Here is a 12,729-nt window from a genome sequence, read left to right as displayed (position 1 = left end):
AAATAACCGAGATGCAAAATAAATGAGCACGTGGAGTCTTGATATCTTATGAACCCGTTTATCACAGCTAATTAGGGTGAGATGTCGTTGATTTGACTATTAAGTGTTCGGAAAAGAGCTCCTTAACCAGTCATGTATCAATTCAAAGGCTTTACGTGGTTAAATTATATTTCGCTCCTTTTTTTTAAATATTACAGATATCATGGAAATTTTATTGGCGTGAATCGAACCACCAAATAAGGTGCATGGATGGACTGGGATCTGTTCACCTTCTTGGCCATGTCACGTGAGAGTCCCTGAGGGATTGGAGAAGGCTCGTGCTCCTTACCTTGGTCCCGCTGTACGTGTGCCCGTTTGATGACGACTGATGCTACCACGTTTCGTCATGGCAGCCACACATCACGGCAGGTCAGTCCTATTCTTTCGATTTTTCAATTTCAGTGAGCGGTTATTGTGGAACTGGGCAGGAATTGAGGATTCGTTGGCGCAACGGCAGTTGGAGCAGCTCTAACCACAAGAACACGAGAGCTCAACCTGCTCCCGTTTATTTGATTCTTCCGCCTTATGAATCATGATTAAGTGATTAATTTGGAACCGGAACACGGTGTCAATTGGTCGGGAGCAGAGTTAGCGACTGGCTGGACCGAGATTCATGTTTCGACCGAAAACTTAACCGAATGTGAATTCGGTGATGTCATGGATATGTATATTTGGAAATGTGACGATTGTTGGGGTGGGAGGACAGCGATCTGACATGGATACGAGTTCTGCAAACAAAAAGTAGTATTCCTTATGCAATAAGTTGCATTTGAAAACTACATCAGCCACCAAGTGCCTAATACACAATCTGCCGAGTTCGATCGACTTAGCAACCTGCAGGTACTGCACTTCTAATACAACCACTTCAAACAAGAAAAAATTGTAGACGCGTAGAGGATATAATTGATTGAAATTAAAAAGTTCACGTAGATTAATTCAAATGATTCATCACGTTTTTCCCTTAATTAAAGTTAACTCAAATTTGAGTCTCATAAATGAAAAAATTTACGCTTGGGAGATTGATCCAACTGAGCTCAAATGAAAAAAAAAAAAAAACAATAGCTAGGCACTCAAAGTCAAAGATGTTTGTGAAACTAACAAGTCGACTCGTGCATGCACAGGTTATGCTTTTATTTTTATATTTTATTTTTGTCTTGTTAATTCATTAATGAATTTTTTTTGTTGTAATAGTAAAAAAATCCTAAAAAATATTTGTTAATGCTATAAAAGCGTGTCAACTGTCAAGTCTTAGACGATTTTGTTTTCTACTGTAGGATATGATAAAGGAAGACTAATATTAACAAAATAAAGTTCCCAGTTGATCAGAGAATTATAACAGCAACCAAATTAATGATTAAAAAATAATATTAGAAGAAAAGAAAATTTGTCTTAAAATCGAAAAATGATACATGGATAAAGGAGTGGCTACAATCTCAATGATTGAAGAAGATGAGACGGAAAATTTATTTACAGAAATATCAAACTAGTAGGGAAAAAAATATGGGATGCAAAGGGATCGATTGTTCATTGGATTCTGCACTTTTGAATTTTGAGAGAAAAATAATGAGGGGTCTGAGAACCCAAAAAAAAAAAGATAATGGGACCAATAATTTCTTTTTTTTTCCTTTTTATGAATTAGATAATCTCTTTTTTATTTTGAATCATCTTATAAAACAAAATACATATATGAGCGAAATTTAATTTCTTTCTTTTCTTTAGTAGGTAAAATATAATATAATATAATATTAAATTCTTATTATCCCTCGCAACACTCAAACAGATACAAATTTATATTTTTTCAGTTATTAGGGAGGCTCATGAGCCTAGTATAATTAATCAGAAATTATAACATCAAATAAATAGACATTAGTAATCTCATCGAGTATCGAACTGAAACCTCTTGATTATCAGGAGATAGCGTACGTTATTGCGCTACACATTCTTTTACAATTTATATGTTTTTATTCACCCAAAAATTTAGGGGAAATGATACAATAGATTACAAACTTTTGTTCTTTTTTATATTTTACCACGAAATTTTTTCTAAGAGATATACAAATTATCGAAGTTATCAGCTTTACCTCACCGTTCGTTTCTTCCATCAATTTTAATCAACTTGTTGACATGACACTTAACAGTGCCGCACGGCATACACAGATAGACTGAGTGAAAATTCTCAGAAAATTAAAAAAGACAAAATGAAAACAAAAACAGTGGAGAAAGAAGGGGGAATGGGCGGTGGAGCGCTCCCCCCCCCCCCGGCCCAAAACCAAAAAATCAGGGTCGTAGGTCATCGCTATGGTGATTGGGGAGTGGGGGTGGAGCAAGGTCCCACCGATCGAAATTGAGGGAACCTCCAAATTCTAGCAACAGGGTGTGGTGACCAGCTATGAGGCCCCATCGATCGGAATTGGGGATTCCCTTAATTTCAATCGGTGGGGCCCTGTCGCCGACCACCACCCCTCCAATCGGGGTTGTTGGTCACCACAGTGATGGCTGGCAACCCCGATTATAAGGGTGGTGGCTAGCAATGAGCCCCACCAATTGGCCCCTTCCCTTTTTTAATTTTTTTTTAAAATTTTCAGATTTAGTTTTTAAAGAAGATTATGTGGGTCTCACTTGGCCAAATTTGTATGAGCCATGTGGCACCATTAAATTCCATGTCAGTTAAAATTGATGGGAAAGATATCGGAGTGGTAAAACTAATTACGAAATAGTTTAAAAGAAAATAGTTCGTCGAAAAATGGAAAGTTTGTGATATATTGTGTTATTTCTCCAAAAAAATTATATGTTTATAGAATAGATAGAGTGGTAGATGATAGATTGGAAAAGTTAAAGTGAATTTTCCATTTTGACACTTCAAATATTGTTTTCCACATCATTTTACAATACTAGTTTCCTTAAGATTGATGTCTATCGATATGGCCAAGGGCCGGGAGGAAGGACATGCTAAAAGTGTAACCCTCACGAAATCCGCCCGAACATGAACCAATAATGGTGAGACAGTACCTGGCACATCTCATATCGAACAATGAGATAGTAATTAAGACAGCTTGCAAATATACAGATCATAGATTAATATATACGAAAGAAGGTGCCCAATGTCGAAGAGAATGAATCAAATAAATAATTGAAGGCGAATGGCTATACTTGCTAATACTAATTTGGTCAGACAAAGCAATGCCTCATGTTCTATCCCTCTCTTGATGTTTCTCACCGATGACAATTGCGTGCGAGAATCTCCTCAAAGCGATGCCGTGGAGCACTTTATATGCCAACCCACCAGCTTGCAAGTACAGTTTGCATGCTCGAGCTCTATCCTGAAATCTCGTCCTTCATAAGGATATATTCACCAGATACATTTCGTTTTTCCTGTAAAAACGAGCTTGACGACGATATGGGCTCCTTGACCCAGCAGATAACATGTATGGATTAACTTGGGTTCTTTGCATAACAGCTCGAGGAATAACGGTTAATTTGATATGTCTTGCCTTCAGAAATCGAATGAAATATCTTGAGCATTTTGACTTCAATCCAGAGTCTGAAAGATATTGCCGTGATCAATTTTTTTACTTTAAAAGATTTGTGATCGTCGTCTTCGCAGGTGGTGGTGTGCCCAACACACTTACAAATCCAAGGTTTGCGTGGGACAATGCCAAACAAGACGCAAAATCAGCAGCTAGCATAGGCGTAGTGGTGTGATTTCATATGAAATCATAAGAACCTAACATCATTTATTCATATCCATATGTTACCTAAATTTTATCCATGAGTCAAATTGATCACACTGCATGAAACACGTAAAACGTACGTGATGTTCGTAACAAAGACGAACATAGCAACATGTACAGAAAAGATTATGGCGCACTTGTTTAAGTACGTACGCACACTTTAAAATGTTTTGGACATCGTAATAATTCTTCTTTGCCTTGTAATTTCTGGGGTATAATTGTAAGCGGGCTTGCAATTGGGCTGGGTTGGATTGAACCCGGTCGAGGCATGATGGGTCGGGTCAGCCGGGTCCATTATGAACCCCTGCACTTTACGGTCAAGCCCACGAGAAATGAAGTAAAAGTAGGGGGCTTAGGTAGGTAACCTAAGAATTATTTTGAATTCGGCCCCTATGGTTCGAATAGGATCGTAAAATGGCTCCTATAATTAAGGATGTCTCGTTTCCCCCCTCTAAATTTTTCGAGAAACCACTCAAAACCACAATAACAAGAGCCAAACCGGTAGTATATAGTTTGACAGAAGCTAGCCGTGCAACTGTCTTGGAGGATATAGCCAACTTCTACCTAATTGTAGGAGGATAAAAGCCACAAAATAGGACTTGATTATGTATGTTATAGAACTGAGTTAGACGAAAAATGGTTTTGAATATCCACCTTTTCGATCTCTAACTTTCGCACAAGCAGTAGGTCCTGTTTAGCTATGGGATGATGAGGAAATATATCGATTTTTCTTCCAAATAATAGGTAGGAATACATAAAAAAAAAGCACATATTGTATTGTATTTGACAATATAAATTAATTATATATAACGGTTTCTCATTATGTGTATTCTCTTATTATGATCTCTTATGTAACGGTCGTTTGAACTGGTTCTGGCAATTACTTTTAGCATAATCAACGACTCTATCGAACCCGATTCTGCAGTACCATGTCCTAATTCATGACAAACCAAAACTACGAGGCATGACAGATGATCGAACATGAGAATTAGGGGCCAAATTTAAATTTGTCATTTTCATATTCCTCCTTTTTCTTTTTGGCCCGAAAGAGAGAGCGTGCAAGCAACGGAGCAACAGGGGAATTAAGGAAGGAAAGGGGCAGCTCCGGTTCGATACTTTGCCGCTGTCTGTGTCTTGTCTTCCTCCCGTATTTGCTTCGTCTCCACTCTAATCCCTTCCCACTCAATTCCACCTTCTACCCACCCTTCTTCGTAACCTTCGCCGCTCCTGTCTCAATCCCTCTCTCTCTCTCTCTCTCTCTCTCTCTGCGTGGAGATACAAGCCGGTAGGTAGCTGCAACCATGAGTGTGGCGCTGGGGACCTTCCTGGGCAAAACCCCTAAACCCTGTAGCCCCGTTTCGGCCTCCCCCTGGCTCTCTCTGCCGTCTCGGACTGCCGCCTCGACTCCTCTTCCGTCCTCTCTGCGTCTTGCTCGACGGGGCCAGCTTTCCCTCTCTGGGTTGCTTCCCATTCATCTTAGGCATCCATCTGTCGTCTCATTTGCAGCTTCTCATGAGGAATCGGTGAGGACCCTCTTTTGATCATGGCAGCTTGCTCTGTTGGCATACATTGTCAAGCTATGATTTTGCTGCCTGTTGTTTGTTTCCTTAGCTATGATTTTGCTGGATTATTGGGAAATTTCTTGTTAAAGTTGTTCATTCATGCTTCATGGCTGTTATTCAATTTTGAACGTTTCGCGGTTGAGATTGATGATTGATGAATGGCATCAAAAGGGCATCTTCCATTTGGTAAAGCTTCAGTCCACTTATTCGTGTGCGTTATACGCTAATCAACTGTCCATGGTTTTGCTTTTGTCTTAACTTTTGTTATTGAAATTAGTTCCTCTCTTTTTCCCGGAATAAAATGTTTGGATACCACCTAGAAGTTTACGGTTGCGCTGCTGGAACTTAAAAGTTGGTTAACAAGGTCTGAGATGATGTTTCCGTCCCATCTTGTTAGAAACATTCGGACGTTGAGGTGGAGAAGGAGGAGGATGACCTCAAGAGGGAAGCTGCAGAGTCGGAAGAAGCTTGGAAGCAGACTTTAGATGCTTTCAAAGAGCAGGCCTTAAAAATGCAGAGCATCTCGCAAGAGGCCTATGAAGTATACTCAGAGAAAGCGATGGTGATACTAAAGGAAACCTCAGAGCAGTTGAAGATCCAAGCAGAGAAGGCAAGATATGATTTAAGTACTGTAGCAAAAGAGATCAGCGAGGAGGGCAAGGAATATTTGTCTGCAGCAGCAGAGAATTCGCCCGAACCAGTGAAGGAGATAGTGGAAACATTTTCTTCTCCAACTGATGATCTGAATGATGTTTCTCAAGTTCGCGACTTTTACCTTGGAATACCTTATGGTACAACTGTCTTTCTCTAAATTTTTGATGTATTCAGTTCCTTGGATTATGCATTTGCTTTGAAGAGATAATTGAGAGTCATTCTCTCCAAAGATGCATGTCTACTTTGTTGTTGGGATATATTGGAATCCAAATACTCTTTACATATAATCGTCTTACTGAGAATGTTTCTTCACTATGATTGTTCCCACTTTGCAGGGTTGCTTCTTTCGCTCGGTGGATTTCTGTCTTTCGTGGTAACAGGAAGCATTCCGGCAATTAGGTTCGGTGTCATCCTCGGCGGCACTTTGTTGGCTCTGAGCATATCAAGTTTGAGATCATATAGAAAAGGAAAATCATCTCCAATAGCTTTGAAAGGGCAGGCAGGTCAGTCCATGGCTATTTCCATGTTGGATAACTTCTTTAAATGGTTTTCCTAGAATATATATCGATAACTTTTTGTTAGGGTTTTGGAACATATCTCTAACTTAGCATGTCAAACTGCAGGAATAGCCGGGGTAATATTTCTCAGGGAGGTGCGCCTGCTGTCTAAGGTAAAAAGCTCTTCGCTTGGAATCCCATTCTTTTTTGAATTTTCATGCACGAATGTTTTGATCTCTGGTTTTTTGTTTTTTATTTATATTTTTGCTCTTATCTTTGCAGAGTCCTTCATTGTGCAACTTTGTGACGGCCGTTGTCAGGTTCTTAAGAAACTTCTGACCTTTTCACTGTGTTTTCATAACTGATAGTTCAAAGCATGTTATAGACACAGCTTGACTCTCATTTGACGGGATCAAGTTGGCAACATCATGTTATGGTTTTTTTGTTTTCTTCAAATGTTTAGAGTTGATATTTATTTTAATCAAGACTAACTGGTCGTATATAAATAGAAGAGGTGTGCATAGACTGGAGCCATGGAGATGGAATGGTACTTTCCCCAATGGAGGGGGGGAACTTTAGGCGTGCTCCAAGTTTTGCTTCGTAACACGAGATTACTCAGTCAAAGAGTTAATTTGCATTTGATTTCATCGGAGTACCTTGGATCATCCAAAGCTCATGTTTTGCTGCTTCTTTCATGCAGTGGGGCCATGGTAGCATTTTATCTGTATAGGATTAAGCAGAATGGTCAGCAGAAAAAGTCAACCTACGAAGATCAGGGAATGGAAACTTAGTTATTTGTACACGGTTAGTATGGTGATATCCATCAAACAACTGGTACTTCTTTATTTGGTCTCACTGTATGGAGAACTAAATGCTGATGTCCTTCAGGTAGGCGTTCATCAGATTTGCGAGAGCGAAGGCTAAAAAAGGGGTGCAACTAGCAGGTCCAGAGGACCGCTGACGTGCCAAGGGATAGTTGGAGATGGAAGTTTCTTGAGTTTTGAGATGTTTTTAGATTTTATGATGGTTGGCGATGATCCGTTGTTCTTCGGTTTCCACTCAGGGCCATAGGCTAGAAATAATGACATGAAGTTGGCTTGCCTTATGTTGTAAGATGAAAATAGAGCTTTCTTTGGTGCAAAAATTAGTGGGTCTGTTTCTTCCTTTCGATTTTATCTCAGACATCTAAAGATTTACCATCCTTATGAATGTTCAGATAAATTGGAATGGTTTTCTGATGCTTGTTCGGGCAACATAATCAAATGAAATGTTCGATCCATAACAAGTGAGGGTCTGTACATGGATGAATCCCAGACGGGTATGAAATTCCTCTATTGGGTTGGTCTTATGTTAAGGATTTAAAACTCGACATGGGGTATATAGTTCTAGTCTTCTAGATCTGTTTTGAATTGCAAACCCAAACTATATGGCTTTTACGCTCATTCATTTTGCCTGGCCTGACCAACCAAAGACAATCAACCTAGTAATAATAAGAGACATCGGTCGAAGTATTCCCTTAATCACCAAAGGAAAGGATAATGTTCAGGCTGTGAATAATAAGAATTCAGAAATGTCTATGAAGTTGTGTGCGAAGGAGAAGTTTATGATTTCTATCCTATTGATACATTTTACAGCAATTATATGTCACCGTGGTGAGCTTGACCTGGTGCCTCACCATGACCACCTGATACTGGCATGTAGCCTCCATGATTATCGTCCAGGGGCATGTATTGTGCCATGATCGCTCGTATCTCAGAATCCATATACCTCTGCACAAAGACGCAACAAATGTTCAGACACAACGCAACTGTGCCAACAAACAGGACAATCTCAGATCTGGAAAAGGCGCATCGACTAGCTATGTGTTCAGTCGGTTTTATAAGTCCCAGAGAACTTTAGCTCTTCGAGAATTTTTAAGGTTGTTGCAAGTATCTTCTTTTCAGCTTTCCTATAACTGAGGAGGATAATCTGGTTCGTACCCGTAATCGGTATTTGTATACCAGATAGCCTCCCGTTCCAAAAGCAGCTATACCGAGGACAGTAAGCCAGAAGGTTCTCCAGCCAGACCCTGCAATCCCATCCTTCCCTGCAATTTGTCCACAATAAATCATCGAAGAAAGGACAACTTCTGCAGTATGGAAAATTAGGAAATATTTTGCTCATCCCTATACTAACTCTTCCCTTGGTTCTCTCATTTTCCATTGGAGTTGGTTGATCAAGACATTGTAGAAAGAAAACTTCTGTGAAACTCACTGATACAGGTATCATGTTCTCGTATATAGAGCAGGCCACTGCTGCAACTGCAGTCGAAACCGCCCCACTTGTCCTTGCATTTGCATTCTGGGCATTGGCAATATAACTTTTCTTTGCACTCATCCACATCTGAAGTATTGCCATCGAATAGATTACTTCTTACAAATCATCACCATTTGAACAGATGTAAATAAGGAAGATTATAGTTTTATGTAATAATGTCGGTTTTGCGAAACTAAGAGTGACTATACCTTCACAGTTCAGTCCGTCTCCTTTGAAACCGGAGGGGCACTTGCATCCGCTCGTACTGCCTTCCTGAAAATTCATAAGACACAGAAAGGCAGAAATATATAGGCAGATAGACAGCAGATCATATGGATGGAAAGACGGATTATATCTGACAGCTCTTGGGATGTCACATAAAGGTTAAACTTACAATACAGGCAGAGTAAGTCTGGTTGTCTCGTATTTCCTTCCAGCAACCTCCGTTATTAATCGTGCAGTGTAGAGGTCCTGAAGCTGTTACGACAACAGAAATGACGCATCTGTAACTGCTGAAGCAGTAACAATGTTCTAGGGTTGTTATTGTACTTTAATGAAAGCATTACCTTCACAGTGGGTATAACCATCGCCAACAAACTTCGTACCTTGCACTGTAGGGCACTCGCACACTCTTCCCCGGAACGTATCCTAAAATGAGAAGCAGCACTTTATCATGCTATCAGTGAAACAAACTCACTCTGGGAAGTCAAGAAACAATTGAAGAAAAATTCATTCAGACAATCCACACATAATTTCAACAGCTTGATTCCTGAAAAATACCCTGCAGGCGGTAACATTGGTGGCCTTGTCCTCCCAGCAACCACCATTCCCGTCCAGGCACTGATTCGTCTGTATATCTGCAGAAGACGGTTAAGGTCAAAGCAACTTGAGAGACCATCTTCACTGAAAATCGACTTCTATTTATCAGAGAATCAATGATCTTCTCAGGAAATCCTATCGACTTAATCTTGTTCCTCTCAAACAAGCTGACAAGCTGAAAGTTCTCTTGACAATCCCTCATTATAGAAACTCGCACAGCACGAAGAGTTCTCAAGCAAAGGTATAAATTTCACGTAGGATATTCCAATCAACTACCTTTTGGACTTCCCACTCTAACTCTATGTTGTGGCTTTTAACCCGAAAATATACATGCTAGCTTTCATCGGGTAGTCATCTAAACTTATCCGAAGCTGATGGTCTGTTGGCATAGAATGTTTCATTGGTGGTCCTAAATATAACATTAGAAGCAGGAAAGAGCTGATCTATATGGATTTGTAGAGCAGACCTCCATTTAAACAGATAGCTGGCTCGGTGGTCTCTTGAAAACCGGAACATATGGCCTTGAGAACTGCTCGGCGGTCCAGTTTTCCTGAAAGTCATTAAGGGACGGAATCGATTCACCAAAAGATTTTGCTGAAGCAAGATAGGCGTCAAATTTTGGTCACGGATAAGTTTCATACCTCGGTACTGTCTGTTGTTGATCACGAGAGTCGGCAAGATAGTGACGTCTCCACGAGACCCAACACCAATCTGAATCGAAACTTGCAAGGCAAACGGCAAATGTTACGGTGAACTCTTTATAATCATGTATAACACAGTGAAGGAAGACAAAAAGAAACACGGAAAGCCGCACCTGTGCATCTTGCTCGGAACTAAGGATCGGGTTGTCCACGTCAGCCTCAGTGTCACCAACACACTCTTCTATCTTCTTGACATCCGCACCTTCATTACCATACCACGCAAGAGTCAAGTTGGAAAGCTAATGAACGAAACAGTTAAGACAGTTATGACAACGATTCTTGAAATGGTTCAGACCAAGCGATCGAATAACCCGATCAGCACAGTCTTTATTGTACTTCTTGTCCTTCATCGGGCACCGAACTGAAAAGTCAGTCACAAAGTCCCACCAGAGCCACGGCTTCCCACTCTCATTGGCCACTCTGAAGAAGCAAGCCTCACGCAGATTTTGGACCACAACATTCTTCCCCTGATAACCTTCACTGAAGTCTTTCTCGGGATCAGGGGCACAGTATCTCCCATGGTTGATGCACTGTGACTCGCACTGCTTGGTCGAACGGTAATCATCAGGGCAGTACCAAGTTATGTAATGCGGGGTGAACTGTGTATACCTGATGCAGAGCAGAAATTTCAGGAGTCGGTTTTTTTATGTTCGGATATAACAGATAAGTCAGGGATGACATTCATTGGAGAAAATCTTTCCATTTCATTATATTGATCTTTCTTAGGAAATCTCGTCTTAGTATTCATTTTTAGCGTGATTTTTCTTTCGGAACCTGTGTTCTTTCTCCTGATCATACAACTGGTTATCGGTCAATACCCTTTCTGCTCGAGTATCTGTGCCGCCCCCTTAAAGTCGTGAACAAACTTCATCTGCGACTCGCACTTGAGACCACACTCATCGTTGCTACTGGTCCAGAACTCATACTCGACTCGATCGTCAGGGTGAGGGAGGGACTCAATCCAATCAAGATAGACATTGACCATCTCTTTGCCTGCGAGAGACTTAATTATGTCATCCGCCAAGGATCTATTGATGAGGACGGACGGGATGGTGATGTTTGGGAGGTACACAGCTGCGGTATCATTATCGGGCATGTCCATGGTGATCAGAGGACCGGTCCGATCATCAGCAACAAGGACTGCAGCTGCTCCAGCGGTCTGCGCGTTCCAAGCCTTCGACGTGAAGAAACATCCTGTTCTCACAGACAAAGGAAGATAAATATGGATAGAACAGAAACTTGAAGTTCACGGCAAACAAAAAGAAAGGGAGACAAGAGATCACCTCCTCGGTCGGCAAGTAAGAAGGTCGGCAGCCCGCGGGGCCTAGAGCTGAAGGAGATATTGAAGTCTCGGAAGCTACCACAAGCGTCCTGATTGGTGTGCGGGTAAACAACAGCACCTGCCATCGAGCCTCCGTAGTCAGGAACTCCAAAGTTCCCGATTGCACATTCGTAGGTTCCTTTAAGAGAGTCAGGAGAGCTCACTCTCAGCTTGTTCATCTCCACCACAAACTTCCCCTCACACAACCAAACCAACCCCAACACCACCAAAATCACAGCTCTCATCTCCATCGATCGAACGAACGAGAAACACAAAGGACCTTTGCTTGTACGAGCAAGAACCAGTTGGAGTAATTAGCAACAGAGGAATGTTAAACCCATCATTAAGCAACTAAAAAGCGTGGATCTTCTTTCAGCTTTGGGTGAGTTGGATGGGTGATTACTGAGGAGGACATGTCTCTTTTGTTCATGGTTCTGACTTTGTTCGGAGAGTTCAAGGAAGCTAGCTTGTCTTTTGTTCATGTATTCATGCAAAGGCGATGTGGACAGAGGATTTTGTTCGACAATGTGGAGGGACGGGCACGTTGAGGTGGTTTTTGGTTTGTTCCTTGTCCTGCCTTTTGTAACACGGAAAACGGACTGATGGATTCGTAGGTACATATCTCGACTCGACGGGCGGCGTTTCTGTCATCCCCATACATCGTGAACTGTTTATACCACGAGACAACTAATTTGTCCTCATGTACATTATTTTTGTTTGGACTTAATTTTAAATGCTGAAAATTTAAAATCTAAAAAAAATAAGTGATTATTTCTTGCAAGAATTGATTCCAAACATGACGTAAGTAAAAAGTATTAGGTTGGGTTAAAATTATAATGACTGACATTATATTGAGTTAAATATCCAAAAGTTTAACTTCTTTTTACTTTTGTCCACATTTGATATTAAATTTTTTTAAATTCAGAAAATAAAAAATTTGGAAATTGCAAGAAAAAAAAGGATAAAAGAGTTTTCGATCGGAGAGGGGGAGGTGGTGGCGGCTCCGATCTCGGCCACCAGCCCAAAGTGAGGTCACGAGTGACAATAGAAGTCGTCGGCGACATCGGGATAGGAGCCATCACGGCTCGAAGAGAGAGAAAGTTCAATACC

At 40.8% G+C, this 12,729-nt stretch overlaps 2 protein-coding genes across 5 annotated transcripts; one reads left to right on the top strand and one right to left on the bottom strand.

The window, feature by feature from the left end:
* Nucleotides 1-4,848: 4,848 nt before the first annotated feature.
* LOC116208867 (protein FATTY ACID EXPORT 3, chloroplastic) lies at nt 4,849-7,721 on the top strand. 4 transcript variants are annotated; one of them, XR_004157147.1, is made up of 8 exons: nt 4,849-5,293; nt 5,730-6,123; nt 6,322-6,489; nt 6,610-6,656; nt 6,766-6,803; nt 6,993-7,083; nt 7,184-7,287; nt 7,376-7,721. XR_004157147.1 is itself a non-coding variant. In XM_031542435.1 (7 exons), the coding sequence occupies exons 1-6, from the start codon at nt 5,072-5,074 to the stop codon at nt 7,272-7,274; spliced, it is 960 nt and encodes a 319-aa protein (XP_031398295.1). In that variant the 5' UTR covers nt 4,851-5,071; the 3' UTR covers nt 7,275-7,287; nt 7,376-7,721. The 4 variants fall into 4 exon arrangements, 2 of the variants coding, with proteins under 2 accessions (XP_031398295.1, XP_031398294.1); XR_004157146.1 differs by having other exon boundaries at nt 7,372-7,721; XM_031542435.1 differs by lacking the exon at nt 6,993-7,083 and having other exon boundaries at nt 4,851-5,293.
* A 207-nt stretch (nt 7,722-7,928) lies between these two features.
* Nucleotides 7,929-12,196, bottom strand: LOC116207226 (vacuolar-sorting receptor 1-like). The gene is made up of 13 exons (XM_031540111.1): nt 11,582-12,196; nt 11,117-11,492; nt 10,594-10,907; nt 10,412-10,500; nt 10,239-10,308; nt 10,064-10,147; nt 9,559-9,635; nt 9,345-9,426; nt 9,173-9,255; nt 8,988-9,051; nt 8,737-8,865; nt 8,463-8,569; nt 7,929-8,252 (listed from the first exon to the last, which is right to left on the bottom strand). The coding sequence occupies exons 1-13, from the start codon at nt 11,868-11,870 to the stop codon at nt 8,121-8,123; spliced, it is 1,896 nt and encodes a 631-aa protein (XP_031395971.1). The 5' UTR covers nt 11,871-12,196; the 3' UTR covers nt 7,929-8,120.
* Between the last annotated feature and the right edge of the window lie 533 nt (nt 12,197-12,729).

This window comes from Punica granatum, chromosome 5, assembly GCF_007655135.1.
Source record: "Punica granatum isolate Tunisia-2019 chromosome 5, ASM765513v2, whole genome shotgun sequence".
Classification (NCBI taxonomy): Eukaryota; Viridiplantae; Streptophyta; class Magnoliopsida; order Myrtales; family Lythraceae; genus Punica; species Punica granatum.
Note: the sequence above shows the minus strand (reverse complement) of the source record. Positions and strands in the feature narration are given on the sequence as shown.